We start from the raw sequence: 27,700 nt of genomic DNA on the forward strand, positions 1-27,700 counted from the left end.
TCCAAACAGCAACTGGAGTGATCTTTTGAAAATAAAGTTCTTCAAAAAGGAGGGGACATATGTATACCTATGCATATATGGTATACATGGCTGATTCATGTTGATATATGGGAGAAACCAACACAATATTGTAAAGCAATTATCCTCCAATTAGAAATAAATTAAAAAAAAAGAAAATAAAGTTCTGATCCCATCCATCTCTCAAAACCTTTCAATAACTTTCAATTATCTTTGTCTCAGGTGGTTCTTACATTGGCACTTAGCATTCCTGTTTAACCAGTCTTTTTTTTACTTTTTAGTATCCCAGAATGCTTTATTCTCTCTTCTCAGGCCTTTTAAAATGTGGCTCCTTTTACCTCAAATAACTGCCCTATTTCTCCTTTCTCCTTCCCAAGTCACTAAAACATTACTTCTGTGGAAAAGAGGTTTCTTCTTGTTCCCTGGGCCCAAGAGACTGTGAAAATCATGAAAAGAGGTCCTAAGACTTTATGTTCTTTGCGCTTGTCCCAGTTCCTAGAACTGTGCATGGCATATAGCAGGGGCTACGTAAATATATGAAAGAATGAAGAACGTGGGACTTCCCTGGTGGTCCAGGGGCTAAGACTCAGTGCTCCCAAGGCAGGGGGTCCTGGATTTGATCCCTAGAACTGGATCCCACAGGCTGCAATTAAGAGTTCACATGTTGCAACTAAGAAAAAAAATATCCTGAAGGTCACAACGAAGGGCAAAGATCTCATGTGCAGCAACTAAGACCCGGCACAGCCAAATTAACTAAAAAATAAAAAAAATTTTTTTAAAACAATAAGGAACACAGGGAAAAGCTAGGCTATATCACCTCTCACTAACTGGTGCATAGTCCAAGCTTTAAGACTTAAGATAATGACTGCGTATTTAAGTGAATTGGGTTCTGTTCTATTAGGAGGATCAGAAAATAAGAGATACTGACAATAAATTAGTTGCTGTTTTATTGGCTGTTAACACTGAGGTATAACTCCACGCTACTGTTCACTTCTGAGTCCTGACAAAGAATCCTATTTTCTGCTAAGCCTTCCCCGCCTTTTCATTTTTTCATACACGAGGACAAGGGAAAGCTTTTAAGAACATGCAATCTTATAATGCAAATCATTAACAAATACGGAGAACAATGAAAAAGAGATACTTAACCCCTTCTTGATCCCTGGTTGGGGCTCTAAGATCTTGCATGCCACATGGTATAGCACGCCCTCCCAAAAAAAGCTAAAACACATTATAGACATCAGGATATAGAAAAAGAGTGTTATTATCTTCAATTTGGGAATTCTGTAAGAAGATATATGTATCCATACAATGCAAACAATGCTCACAACTCCTCTACCTAACGTCACCCTCAAAGTCACAGGAGAAAGTCAGTCTCATTCTGTTTACAACCAGAATGACCCCTAAAATGCTTACTGGATTTGGTCCTGAATGACTTTAGGTTGTTTCAAAACCTCAAAAACATCTTCAGAGTAGGGAGATTTCTGATCACAAAGGATATTTCAAAGAATGGGCTACTAGTTCTGAAGGTCATTCCAAAGCAAAGTCTCAAGCATTTTCCCTGTTCTTGGAAAAAGCTTGTATATGACATGCTTTCAAATGCATAAATTCCATTTTAAGAAAAAAAATCAGAGTGCTTTACAGTCAGCCAGTTATCTTCAAAGGCAACAGAGCAGATGTCACAGCTCAGCCCACCATGCACTGGGGCACTCTTGCGGTTTCTCTCCTCTAGAGCACCTTGTGGCAGAAAAGCTGCATTAGGTCACTGACAAGATTTAGAGCAATAAGTGCTAGGTTGTTTCTGTAACTGAAGCTTGAGCAGTTTTCGAGCTGGTGAAGGATCTAACTGTTGAGTGCTTCTCTTCCCTGCAGAGAAAAGGAGTCAAAAAATACATTTCAATTGAATTCAAATACCACTATTGAAAACTTACTGTGTGAATACTGTGCCAGACCCTGAAGGGTATTCAAAGGACGACTTAAGAGCGCATCTGCCCTCAGGGAGATGGCTCTCTGGTAGGAAAGCCAGCTGCAACTACAACCACAATACAATCAAATGGGGACTTCCCCAGTGGTCCAGTGACTAAGATCTGCGCCCCGGTGCGGGGGGCCCGGTTCAATCCCTGGTCAGAGACTAGATCACAAATGCAACTAAGAGTTCACAGCCTGCAACTAAAGATCCCACATGTTGCAACTAACACCCGGCACTGGCAAATAAATAAACATTTTTTTAAAAAGTAATGTCAGTGTCACTTGGTAGATTCTTGAAGAATGAAAAGAGAAAAAAGGCAATGGATAGATATTTCTTGTCCTGGATCTGCCCAAACAACACAGTTTGTCAGTTTGTGGAGATTTAATTCTCAATCTACTGTGCTCCTGTCTAAAAATTTCCAATTAACTTTGAGTACCCACAATAGTCATTGTTATTGTAAGGGGGAAATAAAAGTCACCAGATGAAGGCCTTACCCTTGGAAGCCATTGTTTGTATCCACACAATACAAACAATGCTCACAACTCCTCTACCTTAAAATCACCCTCAAAGTCACAGGAGAAAAGCAGTCTCATTCCCTTTACAATCCAAATGACCCCTAAAATGTTTTGAAGGGCAGTGTACATCTGAAGGGCCATCAGATGTACAACAGTGCAAGCTCTGGTCCCCTTAAGACAGGCTTACCGAGCTGTACTGACACCTCCTGGAGGCACTGGGTACTTTCGTCCATAAAGGCGTGCAGCTGCTTCACGGATCCTTGCAGTTCGTCCATCTGCAGACAACAGACAACTGTGAACTGGAAGGGTGCACGGCTTCTGCGTGGCTCCTCAAACACACCAAGCGAGCTCCTGCTCAGGAGCTTTGCTTTGGCTGCTCTTTCAACCTGGAATGCTTATGCCAGACATTTTGTTTGCCCTTTCACATCCATAATCACCCCTCTCCACAGTGCTCTAACTCCTGAGCAGACTGACCTGCACAACCTCAACAGGATCCCAGGTCCTCTGGCTTCTAGGTGGGCCTGACCAAGAGGGAGCCAAGCAGGAGCCGAATGACCTCAGGGTATTTTTACCTGAGCCTGCTCCTGGAAGGGTCATCTGGAGTTACTAGTGTCTCTCAACTGAAGACCATGGCTCTTTCAGGACAGCCCACCATACAACTCCCTGCCAGGTACCACAGTGACTGTTTCACCCTTCAGCTGAGGAGTAGGAACAGCTCAGCTGCCTCTTAGCCCCAGATCACTTCACTTCACTTTTGAATTCCTGATACCCACATCTTTATACTCAGCCCTTTTGTAAACAGACTCTCCATACTCTATATCAAATGCCACCTGCTTCCTGTTCATATTGGGCTGACCAAAAAGTTCGTTTGGGTTTTTGTAAGCTCTTATGTAATGTGAACAAAGTTTTTGGCCAACCTAATACTTGGATTGAGGGACTTCCCTGATGGCCCAGTAGATAAGACTTTGTACTTCCAATTCATGAGGTGCAGGTTCAATCCCTGTTCAGGGAACTAAGATCCCACATACTGTGTGGTACAACCAAAATAAAAGTAACAAACAAATAAAAAAGTCCAACTTGAGACCTCATGCTATAAGTTTAAGAAGGTATTTTGGCAAAAAAAGAAAAATTGGGGTTGACATTCTTCAAAATGTCCTCATGGCTCACTTCCCCATTTCTTTCAAGTCTTTATTAAGGTGGCACCTAAGAAGGGCCTTCAACCCCTCTACATAGCAAACTGAAGCCCTCCCGGCATATTCTCTTCCTCCACCTGACTTAATAGCATTTATCACCATTTACTTGTTTATTTTCTTTCACTGTCTCTCCAATGTTTCCCCAAGGTAGAGTTGAATATACTTATCTAATTACACATGTTCTCCAGCTCTTTTAACAAGGATGGGAAGGTATCAAAGCTGAATAACTCAGCCAAAGAAACATGACCCAACTCACCACCAATTCCATACAATCAAAGAGTTTAGTCTGGTTCTGCAGTATCTTCTGGTAGTCAGGTTTTGTATTAAGGACTTCACTCTGGGAAGACCCAACATACATTCTAGGTTCCACTTCAACTTCAGTATTTTTGGTTTCAGCTGATCCTCTAAAAACAAAATACAACAAAAAAACTTTCAAATAATTTTACAATTATTTTCTGTGGGAAAATAGCAAAGATTTACCCAGGGAAAACACTTCCTAAAAGGCTTTACTAACCTGAATCAATATTCTTCCACCCCAGGGTGAGCATAGGTTCTCTTACTAACAGGAGATTCTGAGATAATTATCCCGTGTTAATGTTTTTATACCTCTGGACTCCAGGAAATGCTAGGTTAGTTGACTCCATCTAACAGTAAGGTCCATTTACAAAAAGGACTACTGGGGTAACGCCTGAAGTTAACATCTATGATCTTTTACCAAAAAGATGTTGGCCCACTTCAATTATCTAGAATAACTCATTATAATGGAGAGTTTATGAAAACTGCTGATGACTCTTTAGTCATAACAAACCCAATGAGGTAGGTAGTAATATTATCCCATTTTCAAATGAGGAACTTCAGATTAAGTGGACTTCCCAAGGTCACAGAACTAAGAATTAGTTAGGATTTGAACAGAGACAGTCTGCTTCCAGAAGCTTTCCTGTTAATATAAACTATGGCCCGTCAAAAGTGTTTATTCTGAAACTGCCATCTTACACATTATCTGTCTTCATACATAGAACATGTAAAGGGTGAAGAAAGTAGTAAGTATCAATGCTTGGATTAGGGAAGCTTCTCATACTGTGCTCCTCAAGGTGCCTCTCTACTAGGAGGCCACTTTGGCAATTATTATTTTGGCTAATGTTTTATAGTTGTGTTTCTAGCTAAGGTTCTGTTTGGGGAAAAAAGCTTAAAATCATTGGTTTGGACAGTAAAATGAAACCAAAATCTAGCACTTTCCCATTTTATTATGCCTTCAAGACCCAAAGATCGTCTCTCTCCTGTAGACCCACTTCCATCACCCCTTTCACCCCGTGTCTCCATGAGGGCCCTGGCTGTGGTTCTCTCCCACAGTCGCAGCTTTTCAAAGGCCATGTGCTCACTGAAGTCCCTTGATACTGTTCCTAGCCCAGCGGTACAGGGCAGAGACATGCCTGTCTCCCCCAGAATGTGGAACAGCAGCCAAGGGCACAGAACAGAGGCAGTTCTGTTCTTTGACTGAAAATAGTGACAACTCTTCCTTCCCAGCCCCCTCACTCTCCATTTCCAGTCACACTGTTCATATATACTCTACAGAAATTTGATGAGTTCTGGATTCATCATTCAACTTGTGCTAAGAGAACTGAAATCAAATCAAAAGTCACAAGGTAAAACCTTCCTATTTCCTGTCATAGATCTAACCTTGATAGGATCTTTTCAGCCTCTTCCTGGTAGCGCAGCAAGAGCTGATCCCAACTTTGACGTTCTAAAGAAAACCTACAGAAGCAGGAAAAAATTCAGTTAACTTTTGATCATCTCATTCTGAATCACTCAGGGCAACCATACATTAGGTGTCTACTCTGATTCTAAGATGTGAATAAAAAGGTCATAAAAAAAAAAAGATTAGAAAGCACGACCAAGTCAGAGAATATTAATCAAATCAAACATGAGTCTTTACATCAAATCCACATCCTTAGTCTCTAGACTCCATTCTATGAAACTGGCCATCAATACAGTCCATAAACCACTCCAGTGTCTTTGCCTGAGAAATCCCATGGTCAGAGGAGCCTGGTGGGCTACAGTCCATGGGGTCAAGAAAGAGTCGGACACAACTTAGTGACAAAGCGCCAACAGTACATAAATCCCAGTGTGCAGCTTTCCAACACTGACACACTGAAAAGGACGTTTACTATCCATTTCTGGGTTTAGTTATTTCCCCAGACAAATTTAGATTTCCCAACAAAAGTTCACTCATTTTCACTTACTTTGTTATATATTCCTTCATCTCAGCCACTGAAGTTTCCAGAGCCAAATCTGATACTCTTCTAGAAGAGACAGGATTATGAGATTAACAGAAATCTTCCAAGAGTGTTTGCTTTTAGTATTGGATGTCTCACATAATTTTAACAGCAATAAAACATGTTCAGAATTTATCTTTCAACGAATATTTAGTCTTAGACTCTAATTCACTTTTGCACTAGGTATTAGCTTTCTCACTGGGCTCTTCATTGTCTATTTCCCTCATCAATTTGAATTCACACGTGAACAGATTAACCTCTCTTCAAATATTCCTTTTGTGCTTTTCATTTCTTAAAAATTCAGTGACTCTCTACTACGTTCAGAAGAAAAGCCAGAACTCCTTAACCTGGCACTTAAGGTTCTGTGTTCTGGCTCTGTCCAGCTAATTAACTTTGATTCCTGCCGTTACCCTTTATCTCTTCTATCCATACAATGCCACTCAGCCTCAAATATCTGCCGGTTTCAATCTTCAAAGTTTTGTTCACAACATTTTTTTTTTATTTAGCCTCTTGCCTTCCCACTAATCAAAACCTTAATAGCTTTTTCATACAACTGTCTTTGCACTTAAGTTGAAGCTTTCAGTTGGATATGTTCTCCTTAAACCAATAGCTTGGCTAGTAGGGCGATTAATTCTAACGGAAAAGCAGGAGGCATTGAAAATGCCAAAATTTTGCAGATGCACTTGGTACTCTACCCGGCAAAGGCAAATCAGCTGTGTCACCTTTTATGTTTTTCTATCAAAGCCTGTGACAAACAGCCTCTATCACCTTTAGCTGCAATACAGCAGCCTATGGTTTAAATATATTTCGTTAAAAGAGGAGCAATGTCGAGCTAACATAATTTTCATTTCCTGAATAGCAATGTTAATTCTAAGGATCCATGGAAAGGCAGACCTTTGTGAAGTTGAAAGTGTAAGATCAAGTCATGTAATTTGTTGCAGGATGAGGAGAGGGCTTGGTGTTGCCCCTGCTGAGCAACTACCAGTTTCGGGGGAGGCGGGGTGGCGGCGGGCAGTGGTGGCAGCTGTAAACTTTCTCTTAATACTCTTGCTGGCCAACAGCTAAAAACATGACTTTATCTACAACTAGCATGGCTAGCAAAAATATGAATGCTTTTTGTCTCATCTTCACATATTTGGTTCCTCCTCATCATCCAGGTCTTACAGGTCTCAGTGCAAACGGCAAATCATTAGAGGACTTCTCTGAACACTCTAGTGTAAGTTGCCCACTGCTTCAAGTCACTATCATATTGCCTGCCCAATTAGATTATCACTGAAATCATTCAGATTATATCTGAAGTCACTATTTTCTAAGTAGTTTGTCTCTCCTACTACAATGAATAAGAAGAAAGATCTTGCTTGATTATTCATCACTATATCTCCAGCTTCCGCACGGTACATAGAAGATGCTGGATAAACGTTTGATAAGTGAATGAACAACTGTCTAATTAAGTCTTATTTCTCCAAAGAAGCCATACGGATTGCTGATAGGCACATGAAGATGCTCAACATCACTCTTAGAGAAATGCAAGCAAAACTATAATGAGGGGCTTCCCTGATGTCTCAGTGGTAAAGAATCCACCTGCCAATGCAGGAGACACGGGTTCAATCCCTGATCCACGAATATCCCACATGCCTCAGAGCAACTAACCCATGCGCCACAACTACTGATCCTATGCACAGAGCCGGAGAGTCAAAACTACCTAGCCCACGTACTGCAACTTCTGAAGCCTGTGCACCCAGAGCCTGTGCTCTGCAACAAGAGTGGCCACCACAATAAGAAGTCCAGGTACCGTGACTAGACAGTAGCCCCTGCTCAATGCAACTAGAGAAAAAAATCGCGCACCAACAAAGACCCAGCACAGCCAAACATTAAATAAATAAGCAAATAAAATTATATATAAAAACTACAATGAGGTATAACCTTATACCCATCAGAAATGGCCATCATGAAAAAGTCTACAAATAATAAATGCTGGACAGTGTGTATAAAAAATGGAAACCTTCCTAACACTGTTGGTGGAAGGGTAAATTGGTGCAGTCACTATGGAAAACAGTGTGAAAGTTCCGTAAAAAAGTAAAAATAGAGTTACCATATGACCTAGCAACCTAACTACTGGGCATATATTCGGAAAAGACAAAAACTAATTAAAAAAGATGATGCTATGAAAGTGCTCACTCAATATGTCAGCAAATTTGGAAAACTCAGCAGTGGCCACAGGACTGGAAAAGGTCAGTTTCCATTCCAATCTCAAAGAAAGGCAATGCCAAAGAACGCTCAAATTAACACACAATTGCACTCCTCCCACATGCTAGTAAATGCTCAAAATTCTCCAAGCCAGGCTTCAGCAATACGTGAACCATGAACTTCCAGATGTTCAAGCTGGTTTTCGAAAAGGCAGGAACCAGAGATCAAATTGCCAACATCTGCAGGATTATCGAAAAAGCAAGAGAGCTTCAGAAAAACATCTACTTCTGCTTTATTGACTATGCCAAAGCCTTTGACTGTGTGAGTCACAATAAACTATGGAAAATTCTGAGAGATGGGAATACCAAACCACCGGACCTGCCTCTTGAGAAACCTGTATGAAACTCAGGAAGCAACCGTTAGAACTGGACATGGAACAACAGACTGGTTCCAAATAGGAAAAGAAGTACATCAAGGCTGTATATTGTCACCCTGCTTATTTAACTTCTATGCAGAGTACATCATGAGAAATGCTGGGCTGGAGGAAGCACAAGCTGGCATCAAGACTGCTGGGAGAAATATCAATAACGTCAGATATGCAGATGACACCACCCTTATGGCAGAAAGGGAAGAAGAACTAAAGAGCCTCTCGATGAAAGTGAAAGAGGAAACTGAAAAAGTTGGCTTAAAGCTCAACATTCAGAAAACGAAGATCATGGCATCCAGTCCCATCACTTCATGGCAAATAGATGGGGAAACAGTGGAAACAGCGGCTGACTTTATTTTTGGGGGCTCCAAAATCACTGCAGATGGTGACTGCAGCCATGAAATTAAAAGACGCTTACTCCTTGGAAGGAAAGTTATGACTAACTTAGACAGCATATTAAAAAGCAGAGACATTCTTTGTCAACAAAGGTCTGTCTGGTCAAGGCTATGGTTTTTCCAGTAGTCACATATGGATGTGAGAGTTGGACTATAAAGAAAGCTGAGCCCCGAAGAATTGATGCTTTTGAACTGTGGTGTTGGAGAAGACTCTTGAGAGTCCCTTGGACTGCAAGGAGATCCAACCAGTCCATCCTAAAGGAGATCAGTCCTGGATGTTCATTGGAAGAACTGATGCTGAAGCTGAAAATCCAATACTTTGGCCACATGATGTGAAGAGCTGACTCATTTGAAAAAACTCTCATGCTGGGAAAGACTGAGGGCAGGAGGAGAAGGGGACGACAGAGGATGAGACGGTTGGATGGCATCACAGACTCAATGGACATGGGTTTGGGTAGACTCTGGCAGTTGGTGATGGATAGGGAGACCTGGCGTGCTGCGGTTCATGGGGTTGCAAAGAGTCAGACATGACTGAGGGACTGAACTGAATTAAAAAAGATACATGTACCCCAACATTCATAGAGCACTATTTACAATAGCCAAGACATAGAAGCAACCTAAATGTCCATCAACAGATGAACAGATAAAGATGTGATGTATGTGTGTACACACACACACACACACACACACACACACACACAGGAATATTACTCAGCCATAAAAAAGAATGAAATAAATGCCATTTGCAGCAACATGGATGGACCTAGAGATTATACTAACAGATTAAGTCAGACAAAGAAAGACAAATTCCATACATCACTTATTTGTGGGATCTAAAATATGATACAAATGAACTGAAGTATACACAAACACACGCACATATACACACACATATAACTGAATCACTTTGATGTACACTAGAAATTAACACTGTAAAATAACTATACTTCAATGTAAAAAATTAAAAAAGAAAAAGTCCTTATTCAACTATAATTTTGGACAGAAAGGGAACTGCTCTTACCCTTCTGAATCTTCAAAACATTTTTGTAGTGTTCCATTACTTTCCAATTTGTCTGCAAAATGTTTCAACTCTTCAGAAAGGGAAGATGCTACAGAGAATAAAATTATATGTTATAAAATAAAGAGAATACTTTTCACAGTGAGCTGCTGACAAAGATGTAATATACGTATGGTAGTCTCAGCTCTAGGGTCACCTGTTACATTCTGGCCCTCTCACCTATTCAAAAAAGTGATAGAAATATGCGGGAAGATTTTACCTTTTTTCTTTGGGTAGGTACAGATAAAATGGAAGACAACTCCTCTTTATAACATTTATAATAGTGTTTTTCACAGAACTGATGAAGAAGCAGTTTAAAAGATGTGTTAGAAAAGTGTATCTGCGTTGACAATTCACTCTTTCAAGAGATCTGATCTGCTGGCACTAGGTGAAAAAACTTATTACAGAAGTCAGAAATGCTAGCAGCAAATAAAAAAATGATGGGCATAAGGTAAAAACAGGTCTCTGCTTAGACTTAAAAAGAGTTCACAATTAAATTCAGGTGAGGAATGCAAACGGGAAAAGATATGTTAAATAGCTATCAAAATAAACCTGGACATGTCTACCCTAATTACAGTAATAGTGCAATTCTGAGATAAACAGCTTTAACTGGCAAGTAAGTCTGACTTCATGTATTTTCTAGGTCTTTTATTTCTGACCTGGATGATTGTATAATTACACTGCAAGGAGAATAGCTACTTCCTAGAAAGCTGAAAATTGACTCCCAGGGAAGAATATTTGCAACTTATGTCACAGACAAAAGCTAATTTCCTTAACACATAAAGAGTGCCTGCAAAACCAATATAAAAGAGGCAATATCTCAATTTTAAGAAATGAACAAAGGATATGGAGAGACAATACACAGAAAATAAAGTACAAATGGCTCTCCTCTAAAAATACGAAAAAATATTATCCTCTTCAAAAGAAACACAGATTAAAACCCCAAAAAGACCTTTAAATAATACCTACTAAATAATAAAAAAAATCTAAACTTTTAGTTACAGTACACTTATACTAGTTAATTCTAATATATCTTATTTTTACTTGAATATGTGCTAAGAGGCTTGTATAAAAAGGTATTCATTATCCATTCACTGTAATGACAAAAGACTGAAAGCAAACCTAAAAGCCCATCAATAAAGAACCATTTAAATGAAATATGGTACATTTATAAAATAGAGCAACATGTAGCTGCTAAAATATCAAGACAGCTCTATCAGTGTGATAAAGAACTATCTGCAAGATAAATTAAGGTTTAAAAAAACAACAAACAAGATTAAGAACAGTGTGTAGAGAGGATTATTTGATTTTAATGGATAAATGTTTAGAAATGCAATAAATTTGCAAAGATATCCAAGAAGCTGGTGGCTGTGGTTGCCTCTGGGAGGAGAGGAGCTGAGACTGGGGGTCATGGGGCAAGAGGCTTACTTTTAGACCTTCTAAACTTCGTAAGCACATATTCTTATCTTTTTTAATGCAGTTCCCCACCAAAATGGAGGAGGCCTGGTTGTGTAAGGTAGCAGCTCCTATAAGTAGCGACCCCAAGAGGTTTCAACCAACCCTAACGGAAGGTACAGACCAAGGTCAAAGCTCGAGTGTCTGCTCTTAGCAACTTACCTTTGGCTCTGAAACTTTCAAGACTGAAGCCCTCAGTTCCCCTTAGGAAAGGTTCAAGTTTCTGAACAGAGAACTAAATAAAGAAAAGCATTTTCAGTACAACAACCAAGATTTGCCAGGCCAATCCTGAATTCATGTAATCTTAGGACATTTAATAAATGTAAGCAAGCATGATTTAATTCTACACCTAAGATTTTTCATATAAACAAAACAAGAAAATAAAAAGGTAAGGAAAAAATTCTTTGTTGCCTAGACTACGTGATGTGATTTTTGATTCAGGGGGAAAAATGGTCATTTAATTCACACAAATGACTTGCTTATCTACACTGATGCAATCACCAGTTAGTCACATAATTCCAATTTAGAGAGCAGCCAGATCTCAAATGTCTGCTTAAACTTAGATATGACCTCCACCGACCTTAAAGTCCCATCATTTGCTGCTAATGAGCAAAATATACTAGACAGGGGAACTCTCTTAACTGCTCAGTTAGCCACAGCAATACCAATGGGACTCGTAGAGCCCGACCCAGAGACAAAACTTCTGGGATTAAATCTGGCTTTTAAATTAATCTCACTAGAGAGAAACACCTTTTACTCTTTACTGATAAATCACACAGTACTGACGTGTCTTTGAGGATGTCACAATAACAGTTTAAAAAAAAAAGGAAAGAAAAAGAAAACACTCCCAATTCTGAGACTTGACTCTCACCTGGAAACTGGAAAGGAGGAGAGAGCTCAGCCGTTTGCTTTCTGTTAGGTCGACACTGATGGATCTGCAGAGCTCTAACATAAAATATTACCACATTCAAAGAGCTGGACATTTATACAGTTAGCAAAGTAAAAAACAAAAAAACACCTGAAAAATTCCCTCCCTCTTGATGCAGCCCAAATTAAGGTAAAAAAAACCCAAGAAGTCTTCTCTAATCTGTCTTCTTACATCTAATTTGTTCAAGATCACCAGAGAATGAAATTTACCTATCTGTGCATCCTAAGTTTAAAAAGTTAAAAGAACCTTTTATGTATTACCTTAAAATCTTGTCTTGCTAAATAAAACAGATTTAAAAAAATAATTTAACTTCTCTTTGTGTTTTATATTCACCATTTGAAGAAAGGAGATGGGAATATTTCAGAATTTTTGTGATAGCCATTGTAGTGTGCTTTAAATGAGTTCCTCTTTACAGATGGGGAAACTGAAGCTCAGAGGGGAGACACTTGTCTGAAGCCAGAGACAATAACATTAATAGTAAGTTTGTTGAACACAGACTATCTAACAGGAATTTTATTAAATTCTAACCGTCACCCTCACTTGAGGCAAGTGACTTATCAGCCTAACCATTTAACAAAGGTTAGGTGCTGGGCAACTTGCCCAAGGTCACACAGTGCATCAGCCTGAACTAAACAGGCATTTTACATAATTATGCCACTGAATCCTCAGCTATAAAAGATGTAGATAATGTTTTTCCCAATTATGTCCATTTTAAAACATCATTCTTATACAGCAAAGGAAATCTGCTTTGAGAATTAGGAGAGATACCTGTCTTTTAGCCCTCCAGCCTCAGCTGGCTGTTTTTAAGTTCTTTTGCGCCCTCTCTTGATTACTTCTTCTCACTTTTAGTCATGAAAAATAAGATACCTTCTGCCTATAACCAAAGAAATCTGGGAAGTGGCCAGGAATAACCAGAAAATAACAAATCCTATACGTCAGTGATTTTTTATTACACAGAATTTTAGGTCCACATGCTCTGGAACATAGATGAACGTAATAAGGGTAACCTTAGGAAACTGCAATTTCTTGGCACATCTATGGAGGAAGTATACAAGCATAACCATGGCAGCAATTTTCTGATATGCTACATGGCTGTTCTTAGGTAGATTTCCTTCTAAACATCAGACCTTCAGGAAGTGAAGTAATATCTTTAATCATGATAACTTAACACGAGCTATATTTATTTATTATGTGCCAAGTACTGTGTTATGTATCAACTCATTTAATTCTCAGTCTTGTAAAATACGTATTATCTCACCCCATTTACTGATGAGGACCGTAAAGCAAAGGAGATTAAACTGTTCAAGGTCACAAAGCTAGTTAAGTTCTTCCTGAAATGTGCTACTTTCCACATTAAATCTTGTCCTTCAGTGCTTCCTGAGATGCTATTATTATAAATTCACACAAAATCACATTCAAATACACCATGTCTCAAAACTAGGTTTTTACCCTATTTTTATGGGTTCTTCCCTCTGAGATATTTTCAGTTATAAAACCTAAAATCAGGTAGCAACCCATCCACCTTCTATTCTACTTTAGGATACGAGGAAGAAAGCCAGAGGAAATCTTTACTTCTAGCCAATGTGAATGCTGAACATTCACTGAGCAAAGGTGAATGCTGAACAACTGTAAATCAGATTTTCTGTCCATGGTATAGATTACAATGGGTAGCTAATAACATGATATAAACAGCATTGATACTGAATACTTACTAGGTGTTTGACATCAATACTTATAATCTGAGAATACTCCTATAGATGAGGAAACTGAAGCTCAGAGAGGTGAAGTCATCTGTTCAGTCACATAGCTATTAAGTAGCCAAGACAAGCCTAACTTCCTGCCATGCCTCACTGCCTCTTATCTGAGCTGGAGTCCAGTCTTATGTACAAAGCACCCCACCTGTGATGCCCTGATGAAAGGGAGGCAGTGACTTCCGCCGGTTCGTTTCCTTCATACTTGCTCGCCGCCAGGACTGCCTCCTGGCTTGATGACAAGGAGACTGCTCTGGAGACAAATGAAAGGACCTGGATTCAAGTCCTTCCTGGTGGCTGAGATCACCACTTTCCCCTTTTGGGGGGCTACGGCCAAGGTGAATTCGTTCCTTTGAAACACGTTCAGTCCTCTTCAGGGAGGCAGACGATTTATTACACACTTCCACAGGGTTGGGATCTGATTCCAGTTGACGATCATGAGTCTTAGATGCCACTGGTTCCTCTTCTAGCACTTGTCATAAAAAAGTCAAAATACAGAATCAAACCCATCACAACTAAGAATCTGTGCAAAAAAAGTGGCAAAAGGAAACATATGCCCCAGGTCATGGAAACATCGAGGAAGCATCTCTGCAAATACACAAATAAGTGATTTCAAATCCACCAAGAGCCAGGAGGTATTTAGGTAAAGCTCATGAACCTAAACCCAAGGCAAGAAGGTACTGAACTTCACGAATACTCACCTTTTACTATCTCCGGTCTGGAAGTCATCCTGAGGTGAGAATCCTGAAACAGGAAAATGAAGTAATCTGTTCTCCACATTTCAGTCCCAGTCTTGCTGGGGCTTTACTCCCCCAGAATCAGCCTTGCGCTTTCTCGTCTCTTTGAACCGCCCCTTTTTGCCCCATGAAATTCTACCTGCCTGACAAGGCCCAGCCCAACCTCACCTCCACACCTCTTCCACAGAACATCAGCAGGGCTCATCACATCCTGTTCTGAATTTCTACAGAATTTATCACTAGAAATAATCTTATCTTCCTTAACATATATCTCTTAGTTCCCAATTATTTTGTGTTTAATAAGGGCTTAATTGCATAACTCAATCAATGGCCTTATGATCTACATGGTCTTCAAAACATGAACAATCACTTTACCCTTTACTTATTAATTCTGCAGATTCAAAGGCCTGTCCATTCTACTTCCAACAATCTCTAAAACTCTTCCAACTTCCAGCTATCTATTTAGTTCAGATCTCATAGTTTCTATCCCTCTCCCTCACTTCCCCCAAGAATCGAACAGCCACTCCACGAGTTTTTCCTACATGCAGCATTGTTCCTCTCCAATACATTCTTTATTTTTTTGAGCAGCTTGTGGGATTTTAGTTTCCCAGCCAGGGACTGAACTCCGGCCCTTGAAGTGAAAGCTCTGAGTCCTAACTACTGGACTGCTGGGTAATTCCCTCCAATCCATTCTTTAGACAGCAGCAGATTCCTCCAGTGTACTGAACACCTTCCAGAAGCTAGTCCTAACTAGTACCTACTCCTGCTTTCTCCTGCTACTCCCATTCCATGCACCACTTTTTTTTTTAAGTTTCTGTTTCTTTTTTAATTGTGCTGAAATATACACAACATAAAATTTACCATCTTAATCATTTTTAAGTGTACATACAGTTCAGTGATATTAAGTACATCCACATTGCTGGCTACCATCACCACCATCCATCCAGAAAACTCTTTTCATTTTCCACACACCACTTCTGAATCTTTGTACACATTGCCTTATAACTTATTCTTCCTTCCCAATCGAGCTCAAGTGTGAAGCTTTCATGCCACTTCTCTTTGGCAGAGTTGGCAGCTCCACCCCTGGGCCTCCCTGGCACTGGTTGTAAAGTCTGTTTACACGTCTCCCGGGGCCAGACTGTATTTCTAGTGCCTGTCACAGACAAGTAACTGACTGGAAAAGGGCAGGAACATGACCAAGCCTCCCCCTCCACCACCAATAAAAATCCATACGGGGTGGGGGGAGTGCTTAGTAAAGAAAAATAAATATATGTGAAGGGACAACGTGGAAAAGATAAGAGAATAACGAGGGGTAGTAGGATCAAGGATCTAAATCGTCACAGTTACGACTGTATCATTCAGATGAAAGGCCGGTTACTTAACAGCAACCACTGACACCTTTTTAAGCGCGTATTACATGCCAGGACCTGAGTATGTAAAAACTGTATGTGCGTTACTGCGCCATTTAATCGTTGCCACAGCTCTGGAAGTACCATCAACAGTTTCACGCTGCAGTCAGTTGAACTGAAATTCAGAGGCGCAAAAAAAAAAAAAAAACAACCAAACTTGTTAGGCAGCCAGCCTGGAGCAGAGGCGAAATTCGAACCCTGGCCTGTGTGACCCACCCCACCCCGCTTTCAACCTTCCACCATCAGTGACGTCTAGACCACGGGCTCTGCAAACAGCTCCCGAGCGAGAGGCGCCTCTCGCCCCGGGGTCTCCTCTTACCCGGTTTCGGGCGTGACGACGGGCAGGCAGGGTGTGGGCTGAGCCGAGTTGTCCGACCCCAAAGAGGCTGGTGCGGAGGGAAGGGAGGCCTCGTCCGTGAACAGGCCTGCGACTTTTTCACCTCAGAGAGACGCCTGTCCAGCCCAGAGCCTCCGTCTCCGAAACACAAGGCCGCAGGTCACTCTTTCCGCCACGCCGAGTTACCCCTGGACGCGCTGCACCAAGGACGCTGCTCCTTCCAACTCTGGGACCGCTTCACTAGCTTCCAGCGGCCCCAGAGCCGCCCCTTAGAAAACTCCCGCCGGCTAACGACGCATGCGCGGCTGGCGGGCTCCCGGGCTCGCGCAAGCGCACAACGCCGCTTCCTCGAGGCGCATGCGCAAACCGTTGTTGGAGACTTGTGGCCCCGCCCGGTTTGTCCAAGTTCTTCCCCGCCCGATTTTGGCGAAGTTACCACCTTCCCAACGACGGCACGCCCAAGGAGCCCCTGACTAGGTACCGTTACATCGTCGTGTTCTTTGCGCCTGACATGCCCAGACAGGGAGCAGAGGCCCAGAAAGGTACTTGCCAAAGGAATTCATTAGCGAGTGGGCAGTGATGCCCTGTCCGGTCGCTAGGCCACAATCCCTCTCTCCATTTGTCTTAACTCTAAAATTGTGGACTCTCCCAGGGCAACTGGGATAACTTTTTCCAGTTCTCCTGTAGCATATTTCCTCTTTTTGTGGCCCCTTCAACACCTGCGAAAGTTCAGGATCTTTCCTTTTACAACTTCATTGCAGACCTCCCCCTCCCCAAATTGCTTGCCACTCTTCTCATCACCCCCATTGCTTCTGCTCCTTTGCTTGGCCTGAGAAGTCCTTCCCGGATTATTCTTGGCAGAATTCTCCAATTTTAAGCCTCAATTGAGGGTCCAGTGCAAGCTTTCTCTGAGGCCCCAGGCTGGAAAGCAGATGCCCTTTCTGTGCTCCCGGGAGCCTAGCCTGCGCCTGGCACATTGTCCATTGCTGGCTTGGGGCTCCCGTATAGCACGCTGCTGCTTCAGCACCCAGCATGATGCCATCAGAGTGTCACCTTGCATGTACAGGCCTTCTGCATCTGAAATCTCGGCAAGTGTTGAATCACAAGCAGTCCACAAAAATTGGTTAATGAACCACAGCTGGAATGTGACTGTGGTCATCGTTCCATAGCAGCTGTGGTCCCTGGAAAAGTTTTCTGGTGGTAGGCAGAAATCTGCCTTCCTGAAATTTCCACCGTGTGGTTCTAGCATGTTGACTCCCAACAGATGTCTGAAGCAGAAAGTTGCTCTTTGTTCCCTGAGTATCACTTTCTGGAGCCTAGTTCCTTCTCTTCCCACCCCACTCCTTCAGCTCGTTGCACGGCGGGCAAGTATGTTGCCTCGTGGAATCCAGAACCAGTACATCCTCTAGGTCCTTCCCCTACTTTCAGTTCTTCCATGACTCTACTGTCCACACGATGTGGACATTCCTTCCCTCATAAGGCACTGTGTGATCTCACCCAGCCTCTTTCATCGTTCCCCACACCAGTGATCTCTTTCAGTTCCCTGATCCTGCTCTCCTTTCTTACTACTAAGCTTTCTACATGCTGTTCCTCTTCCTGGAACATATTGTCTCCATCTCCTGCCTGCAACACATCACCACCTCCTTCATCTGTCAACATCTCAACCTTAGGAATCATTGCAGCCTTTCCTGATCCCTCCAGCTCCCTGACCACCCCTTGGCCACTGAATTTGCTTCCTCTTTCTCAGGTTCATATATTGTTACCCTCAATGCCCAGCACAGGCCTGGCTGTTGTTAGACCCTCAAAAAAGAGATCTGGAATTCCATGGTGATCTAGTGGTTAGGACTCATTGCTCTCACTGCTGAGGGCCGATATTCAACCCCTGGTCTGAAAACTAACATTCCACAAAAAAAATAAATAATTTTCATGTGGTTGCTGGCTTCCAAGATAGCCCCCAACGACCTCCACTTTCTGCTGTTCATGCCCTTGTCTAGTTCTCTTCCAAAAGGAATACGGCTAATCTGTATAACTAGTGAGATGCTGCAGAAATGATAGTGTACGATTTTCAAGGCTTAAGTCATAAAAGACACTGTGACCTCTTCTGCTTTCCTATAGATCACTTGCTCTAAGGCAAGCCAACTGCCATGTTGTGAGGATACTCAAACAGCCCTAGGGCAAGGTCCACAGGGGGAGGAACTGAGGCCTCCTGCCCACCCTCACTTACCAGGCATGAGTAACCCGGCTTGGGAATGGATCTTCCAAGCCCCAATCATGCCTTCACATGATTGCTGCCTGATTTGACACTTGACTGCACCCTCAGGAGACCCTGAGTCAGAACAACTTAGCTCTTGAATCCCTGACCCATGTCATCTGTGATATAATAAATGTTTGGGGATAATTTAATTATACTGTAATAGATAATTAACCCGTCCTTTTTTTGTGATAAATATTTGAAGTCTTCTGTAGAAAGTTCAATTCCATTTTTGATGACTCTGCATTTGTTCCTCTGTGCTGTGGCCTTACCACCCTTCATGGGATACTCTGAGGTGTCAGCAGTCAGTAGCTGGGAGCCCCTGGTGGCTCCTCCCAAGTGACCCCAGACCAGCCAGTTGGCTGTGGCATTCCCAGGACTCCCTCCTTCCCAGGCAACTGGGTGTGGGGTTGAGTCAAGTTCCAGATCTGCTGGGGACCGCACCCACCTCACATGAGAAATCAGAGAAGCCAAGTCCATGGAAGCTGTTCATATGACATACTTTATTTCCAATCTACAACCATTAAAAACCCTTTGTAAGTTTACACTGTACAGTTATTCTCATGTCTGAAATAAGACACGGGAGGGAAGGAGAGCTGGCGGACTGGACCACGGTTGTCTAGCACCCAATACCTCCTGGGAAGGAGCCTTCTGAAGAAAGGAGTAGGGAGGAGAAAGAGTGGACAGGAGAGGCAGAGAGTTTGGCCCAAGGATGCCCCTGGTCCCTTCCTTCCCAAAGGCCTTTCCCTGGGGGACCCCTTGGGCCCACTTCAGGGTCCACACCAGGAAACCGGGATGGTCAGGAAGGGGGTTTCACAGTATTGGCGGGGGGTTCGGGATGGGGGGCCAGGTTGAGGGACAGCTTTTGGTCCTCTCCCCTCAGCCCCTAGGGGCAGGAGCTGCTTTTTGGCACTGTCTATAAGGTCTCCCTGAAGGTGGGAGGAGGAGGAGGAGGAGGAGGAGGAGCTGGCTGGGGATTTAGGAGTCTTTCTTTGAGAACCTAAGTTTCTTTCCATTTGAAAAGAAGCCATAAGCCTATGGTGAGATTCCCAAGGGATAAAGGGTCAGGGTCTTTTGTCCCCTGCTCCCCGCCACCCCCCCCCCCCAGGATGCCAACCCCCTGCCTGGCTGGCACAACCCTATACAACCTTTAGTAAAACCCAGACAAGTAGGAGAGGTGGGTAGAACTGGAACCAAGCCAGGGGTAGGGAAAGGAAAAATGCCTGCCTCTCCCCAGCCCCCCAGTTTCTGTGAAGAGGAGAACACAGTTGTGTTTTGGTTTGGGTAGGGATGGCCAGGGTTCCCAGCCTCAGAAATCCAGATAAGCTTGATGTTTCCCACTTGTTCCTGGGCAGGACCAGCCTCGGTCCTTCACCAGGCCACACTATTTGCTGGTTTAGATCGGCAGGCAGTAAACGCCTATGTATATCAGAATCATTTAGAGGGCTTGTTAAACCCCCCGATTGCTGCCCTCCCCCCACCCCCGCCAAAGTTCTAGTTTTGTAGTTCTTGAGTGGGGCCAATATTTTGCATTTCTGTCAAGTTCCCAGGTGATGCTCTGGCTTCTTTGAGAACCTCCAGGCATCTCATCCTCAGCAACTTGGTACCCTAAGAAGACAGTGCCAGGGAGCTGGGCCACAGCTGCCAAGGCCCTGCCTTAGAGGCACCAAATTGGGAAGCTGCTGGGAACAGACTTGTGGTGAGCCCCCTGTGCAGAGAAGTAAACTAAGGCACAGAGGTCAGTGGCGGAGCTGAGAGAGGAGCCAGGATACCAGGGCCCAGTGGACAGAGGATGGTGATGCAGGACCCAAAAACATGAGGCGTGCTCTGGGGTCCCTAGGGATCATCTTCGTAAAATCATACAACCAACCAAACACAGAGAAGTTAGGACAACTGCCCAGACCTGGGCCAGGTCTCCAAAATCCTAGCTGAAATTCCTTTTCACAGGAGCAGTTCGAGTGGTATAGAGTGGAGAAAGACAAGATGGTCAGGCCTTGATGACTTTGGCCCTTCAAGGATGCTTAGGGGAAACCAGAGCTCCTTTCCTTACTGCCTGGGGTTCAGGGAGCTGGTGAAGGGCAGGAAAGGAGGGGAGCAAGGCTGATGGGGTAGACAAAGGAGGGTCCAAGGACGGTGTGGGGAAGGGTAGGGTGGGGCAGCCCTAGACAAGGGGTCACCTTGTCACCAGTTCCCTTTGGTTCTTGGCTCTGTGGACTTTGCAAACTGCAAATACTACGGAAGGGATAAGGGGTAATGCCAGGGTGGGCTACAGGTTCCGCCAGGGCAAGCTATTCAGAGGCAGAGAGATCCAGGGGAGGGTAGAGAGGATGGTGGGATGTCACATGGACAGGCAGATGGACGGACAGATGGCCAGGGAGAGGAGGGAAGAACCCAAGTCAGGCTGCATCTGCTTTACAAATAAGGCTATGGAGGACTGGGCAGGATAGGGGAGGCCAAAATGGGGGTCCCAGTGACCTCCGCCAAATCCCAGTGGATAGTGCTGGGGTCCTGTCGGGAGGCTGTGGACAGAAGAAAATGGGACTCAAGGGTGAGATGGGGGTGTCTTTCTGGGCTGGGGGCGGTCACTGGGCCAAGCCCAGCCTGAGGCATCGAGGAAAGGTTCCCCCTTCAGTGTGAGAAAACAAAACAGAACCCAGGAAATACAATCAGATCTGAAAGCAAACATCAGGAGTTGGGAGACCACAGACACGGGAGGATGGGGATGTGAGCCTGAAGGGCCAGGAAATCCACAGGAGGCCATTCTGGGAGGGCTGAAGGGGGTGGGTGCTACAAAGAAGCCCGGGGCTCAGAAGAGGAAAACCTGGCCATGGGTCAGGGCCACTCGGTCTGCTGGTGGGAATCAGTCAGAGAAGAGGCGGCAGGAGGGGAGGCTTTGGAGGAAGGTGATTAAACAAAGGATGGATGGGTGGTGGGAAGCAAACAGGCTGAGCCCAGAGAGAAGACAGGGTTCAGCCAAGATCAGGGAATGGTAGGTGGGGTCTCACTCACCCCCGGGAATGCAGAACCTGCTGGGAGTCAGGAAACCTGAATTCTGGTCCTGACTCTGCCTCCAGTTTGCTGTGTGACCTTGGGTGAGGAACTCCCTTCTCTGGGCCAGTTCCTCATCCAAAAAAGTGAGGGGTTTGACAAAAAAGGACCAACACTGTGTGATTCCACTGGGAATACTTAGAACAGGTAAATTCATAGGGACAGAACGTGGAATAGCGGTTATCAGGGGCCTGAGGGAAGGATGGGGAGTTACTGTTAGTGGGTACAGAGTTTCAGTTTGGGGTGATGAAAAAGTTCTGGAAATGGATAGTCCTGATGGTTGTACCACTGTGTGAATGTATTTAAAGCCACTAAAAGGGCTAAAACAGTAAGTTTTATATTATGTATTTTGGGCCACAATTTTTTAAAAAGTGAGAGGACTGGTCCAATTTATTAGCCTTTCCACTCACTAAGACTAGTGAGGGCACTAGGGGACAATGAGTGTGATCAGGCCACTTTAGGTCAGTGCAGAACCTCATGTTTGCCCACGTAGACTCAGGCACAGTATTGTATTTGGTCCTCAGCACTGCCATGTGAGTTAGGATTTCTTCCACTTTGCAGCTGGAGGAACAGAGGCACAGACTAGCCACATGCTCTGGGGTCAAGGTCATTCAAGTCAGTGGCAGTTTATTATTATCTTTAAAATCAGTTCAGTTCAGTGACCTGGAAAACATCCTTGCATTTTAGGTTCATACCACAACTGACTTAGTGGCCTTTGAAGAAAGGACGCATGCTCTAAATTAGCATAAGAATTTGCCTCCTGGGGCAAATATTGTCACTTCCCATGACTGGATGATGAGAGTCGTGAAAGTTGATGTGCTCCCCTTTTCACCATGGCTGCCAGGAAACTCCAGAGTAAAATTTAATTGCAGGATTATGGGGATCATGTCAGATAGATATAAGTGTGTGTGTGTGCGCACGCGCGTGTGCACGTGCTCTTAGTTGCTCAGTTCTGTCCGACTCTTTGCAACCCCATGGACTGTAGTCCTGCATGCTCCTCTATCCATGGGATTTTCCAGGCAAGAACACTGCCTGGAGTGGGTTGCCATTTCCTCCTCCAGGGGATCTTACCAACCCAGGGATCAAACCCATATCTCCTGCGCTGGCAGGAGAATTCTTTACTCACTGTGCCACCTGGGAAGATAGATTTGGGGAATGATAATTCCTCTTGCCTTTTGCCCCCCCCTTTTTTTTTTCCTGTTGTCTTACTGAACTTCACGATTAGGATTGTAAATTGCCTCCAGTGCTTTTTGGAAATTCTCAGCATAATTAACCCAAATCAGAGCTGGGTTGAGGACCAGGTCCCCTAATTCTCAGCTCAAGGCTCTTCTAAAGATATAACACCGTGGTTATTGGGCTTAAAAAAGATGGCCTAATTGGAGATGGTGAAGGACAGGGAAGCCTGGCGTGCTGCAGTCTATGGGGTCACGAAGAGTCAGACATGACTGAGCAACTGAACAACAATGGTCAAGGCTGTGAACATCAATGGTATGCACTGGTATTTAGGATCTCTCTGGGAGTTTGTTAGATATGCAGATTCCTGGCCCTCTGGGGTGAGGTGGGGGCCAAGAAGCTGCATTTTGGACATGTCCACAGAGGATTCTGATGCAGGGGTCCCCACACCACCCTCTGGGACACACAGGTCCAGAGATTCAGGGTAGACTGGTTTTATGTCTGGGTTGGGCAGTGGCATAGTCTGGGTATTCTGCACCCACACAAAGCCCCCAGTGGAGCAGTAGGTTAACACAGCAAGGGACAAGGTTGGACTGAGGGTTCCAGTGGACCTAGGTTCTAGTCTGAACTTGATGACTTCCTAGTTAGGTGACTCTGGAATGAGACCTGTACCTCAGTTTCCTCATCTGTAAAATGGGAGCACTAAACCTTGTCCTGCCAAGGTTGCCTCCCAGAGTTAGCATGTAGAAGCCTGAAGGAGATGTGGCAGGGGAAGCAATTTCTAAATAGCCATGTGCTCTAGAAAAGGTGTCCAGGGACTTAATTATTAATGAAGAGGTGGTGAGATTGGGGGGCTGATGAGCCTGGAAGACTGGCAAAGCTGGGGAGGGCATTCTAGATGGGAGAGGAGAGGGAGGAAGGCCCTAGAAGTTGGATGGGCAAGAGGAGAACAGGCCATGTGATGAAACCATGAAAAGTGGATGCAGGCAGGCAGGAGAGAGCCATGTGGCAATCAGGGCACAAGAGGGTAAGTCTTAAACCCTCAACTTTGTCACCTGGGAAAGCAGCTGGTAGAGGAGCATCCCTGGGGAGACCAAGGGAAGGGTCCGTTTTCAGCAAGACCTCTTAGAAGGGGTTTTTTAAATTGGTCAGCCTTTGGTGGGGACAAAATTGGGGGGGAGAGGGCTGCCAGGGTGACAGGGACTTGAATATTGATACCTCATGCATGCAGGATCTAGGGGCCACTGACATGCCAGAGTAATTTGATTTTCATTTCAAATACAGACATCATTGCCCCCAGGAGGGTCTGATTTGGCTATGGGAAGAGGTCAGATGTCAGAAACACAAGATCATCCAGTTTGGGGTCAGTCATGGCAACTGGTCTTCCATTTCCCCTCAACCAACTGTGCCAACACAATGGATCCAAGCCTAGGGGCCTGTAGGGAATTAGGACCCCAGGGTTCCTTGGGACTTTGGCTGAAGAGAACAAAGATGGAAAGGAGAGGAAAAAGAAGGATAGAGGGCGAGGAAGAGAAGGAAGTTGCTGAGAGTAAAGAGGCAGCAAAGAAGAAAGGGGAAAAGGGCAGTGTTCCTTCCTGGGACCCGGTGCTCCTGGGGAGTCCTCACGGTGGGCCAGGCAGTTTTCTGCTCCCGGAATGTTACCAAGACTTAAAAGGCATTTGAAGGAACAAACAAACTTAGAAATTACATTCCAAAAGAGTAGAGAGTTTTTACAAGACAACCCCCCACCCCAAAAAAAGAAAACACAACCAGTTACTAATTAAAATGCTAAAACCCAAATCAAACCAATATTTACATGTAACATTTTCAACCCCATCAAGCCCCATGTCCAGAGGCTTCTGTAGGAACAGTGATGAGTGACCTTGCCCAGTGGCATGCAGGAAGCAGAAACTGGGACTTTACTGAAAACCAAGGTCTGAGGCCTCTGACACTGGCTGAGGGCTGGGCGGCCAGGCGCTAAGACAACGAGAATGCAAGGACAATCTTGGATGAGAACAATGATGGTAAGGCTGAGCAGTCAGCAGGGTCCAGGTCTCGTGAGGATTCCTCCCCAAGGCTAGAAGTACAGCCTCCCTGGCCCTCTGCAGCCCGGGGAGGTGGCACAAGGCCTCTGGTAGCTTGTGGCCTGGTGTGAACCCCCCTCCCTTGGAGATGGCATTGGAGGGGCTCCCCTGACCTCTTGGGTGGGAACACTGGCATTCCAGAGGGGCCTGGCCCTTGGCTCCACTGACCTGCCTGCTCTGCCCACACAGGTCACTATGGTATGAGGAAGTGGCTGGTTGTACTAATGTGACCCCAAAGTTCTGCCGATAGGCAATGGAGATGAAGGTATTTGGGTAACTGGTCCAGGTGCCCCAGAAAGGGCAAGACTGGGGGCTGGTGGGTGGGAGTGCAGAGGCATCTCCTGAGTCCTAGGGGACACACTAGCAAAGCTGCCGGCTTTCAGTCTTCCTGATAGAAAATTCACAGATAAGCCACTTTATCCTGATGTTTTCATTCTGAGCCCCGAACCAGTTACACACATATGCAGGTACGTGTGCAACCAAAATGGGTTCACTGGCACCAGGGGGAGGCCTCCTGCATTCCCCTGCCCTGTCACCACTGCAATGAGCTGTGCTGCAATCCGTCCGATAGCTCAGACAGCTCACATGCAACGGGGAAGGGTGGGCAGTGGGGTTCGGACTGAGAGACGAGCCTGGAGAGTCCGTAAGGCTAAGGAGAGAGGCTGGTGAAAAGGCTGGAGGCTGGTGAGAACTGAGGCAGGCTGGCAGACACTCTCAGATCCATGTGCAAAGCTGCAATAAACAACATTCTCGAAGTTCAGTCCTGTTTTCCTGCGAGTTCTCACTTAGGGAACTTGGAGAGATCTCCATGCTCTTGATAAAAGCCTTAGTAATCTGTGTTGGACTCATTAGAAACCAAAAAAAAAGGTGTCAGAAGGAGGAAGGAAAATGGGAAGTGATTGGAAAGCGGTGCTGCTGGTCCAGCCCTCTGTCCTGTCTGTATTTACAATCTCACGGCTGGGGGCCGGGCAAGTAGCAGGTGTGGAGCATAGAAGTGGTGCTCTGAGGCCAAAGGGTCAGCAGATTTGTGGGGACCTCTGCTGGGGCCCCCTCCAAACCTGAACCAGGAGACCAGAGCTCGCCTGCTGAGTTGCCTTGTCCACAGAGAGGACCTTACACCCATCCATCGTGTTAAAGCCTTGCATTGTCCCAGTGATGAGAGTACACGTCTCAACCTCCAATAAATTACCTTAGGGACTTTGGGGTAAATTAAATTATTAAAATAAAGTAAAACCACCTTAAATATTTATAGTAAAAAAAACTCAAATAAACAACCTCGGCAAGAAATGTGTTTCCAGGCCCCAGTCTATTGCCATGTCCTGGGGCACCGACCTCGTGGAAGGCTCCTGGGCCTGATCTGGCCAACCGGGGGCCTCTTTTTGGGAACATCTTTGCCCTTCACCAGCTGCAGGATGTAAACACAGTGGAGATGAGGCACCCCTCCAGGGTGCTGGGGCAAGAGCCCCCAGCAATCAAGGCAGTGGGCAGTTAGGCATTTATTTATCTGTGCACCAGGTCTTGAGATGGACTCTACCTATGTCTGTCCTCAAGGAGTCTCCTGGAAAGGCTGGGGTCCCCCCAAGTCAACTTAACAAGAAAGGTAGTGCCAGTGGCTCCCCGACCCTGGGTCCTGCACATTTCTACCTCACGTTCTAGGTCTTGCTGCATCTGAGCTATGGGCAGGGAGATCCAGGGCCCCAGGATTCCAAGCAGATACCTGACTGTGGCTACTGCCCTATCATATCCCCTAGAGCTGCAGCAATCCAGAGCAGCAGGGCTGGAAGGAGGAGGCGGTGGCGGAGGGAAGAGAGGGATGGGGTGACGCCCAGCTCAGCTCACCAGACACCCCACGTTGAGCCCTAGAGCAAAGCCTGTTCTTCTCATTGGTGTTTCCTCCCCATGAATAGGGATGTGGTTGGCCAGGAACATCTCTGTGAGCCCTTTTCCCTGAGGCGCATGGCTGGAAGTAGATCCTTTCCTCGGCTCTTCTGAGAAGTGGGTGTGGGTGGAACCAGGCAAGGCTCTCCCAACTTACGACCCAGGAATCAGCTCTCAACGGATCTCTCTGGAGACGCTTCTGAAACCCAGTTTTGGTCTTTCTCCCACTCACTGCCTTCCCCTGGGAAGTCAGAGATCACCACCCAGCAGTCAGCAGGAGACCCCGCTTTACCTGGCTGGGAAAGCGCTTCCATGGCAGAGATGCAGCCCTCCAGGGCGAGAGATGCAGGGAGCTTGCGGGCCCCAAGCATCTTCTCCTCTCCACTGGTTCCCTTTGGCTGTCCAGAGACGGGGGCTGGTCGACATGAGGAGCTCTGCTACTCTATCACTCGCTGGGCGGGGCTGCCCGCTCCTCCCCACCCCAGCCAGACTCTGAAGGGTGGAGCCTGCACTTGGATGGAGAGTGGCGGATGGCAGAGCGGGATGGCCGGGCGAAGCAGGAGGCGAGAGACTGGGTGCTGCAGTCACACACTGCATCCTGTGGGGGGAGAGAGAGAA

At 44.9% G+C, this 27,700-nt stretch overlaps 2 protein-coding genes across 4 annotated transcripts in view; both read right to left on the reverse strand.

Annotated features, from left to right (window-relative positions):
* Positions 1–942: 942 nt before the first annotated feature.
* On the reverse strand, positions 943–16,890 carry DSN1 (DSN1 component of MIS12 kinetochore complex). Of its 3 annotated transcripts, none has more exons than XM_025000446.2 (11): positions 16,631–16,713; positions 14,867–14,909; positions 14,314–14,631; positions 12,358–12,431; positions 11,649–11,721; positions 9,996–10,083; positions 5,933–5,992; positions 5,370–5,444; positions 3,949–4,096; positions 2,687–2,774; positions 943–1,881 (listed from the first exon to the last, which is right to left on the reverse strand). In XM_025000446.2, exons 2-11 carry the CDS (start codon positions 14,892–14,894, stop codon positions 1,778–1,780), a joined length of 1,056 nt encoding a protein of 351 aa, XP_024856214.1. In that variant the 5' UTR covers positions 14,895–14,909; positions 16,631–16,713; the 3' UTR covers positions 943–1,777.
* Positions 16,891–19,380: 2,490 nt separating this feature from the next.
* The window catches only part of SOGA1 (suppressor of glucose, autophagy associated 1), a 75,861-nt gene continuing 67,541 nt past the window's right edge, over positions 19,381–27,700 (reverse strand). Inside the window, exon 15 of the mRNA XM_005215017.3 lies at positions 19,381–27,680. Coding sequence (XP_005215074.2) covers positions 27,528–27,680 — 153 coding nt within the window. The 3' untranslated portion in view covers positions 19,381–27,527. The remainder of the gene's footprint in view (positions 27,681–27,700) is intronic.

This window comes from Bos taurus, chromosome 13 (genome assembly GCF_002263795.3).
Source record: "Bos taurus isolate L1 Dominette 01449 registration number 42190680 breed Hereford chromosome 13, ARS-UCD2.0, whole genome shotgun sequence".
NCBI classification, from domain to species: domain Eukaryota; kingdom Metazoa; phylum Chordata; class Mammalia; order Artiodactyla; family Bovidae; genus Bos; species Bos taurus.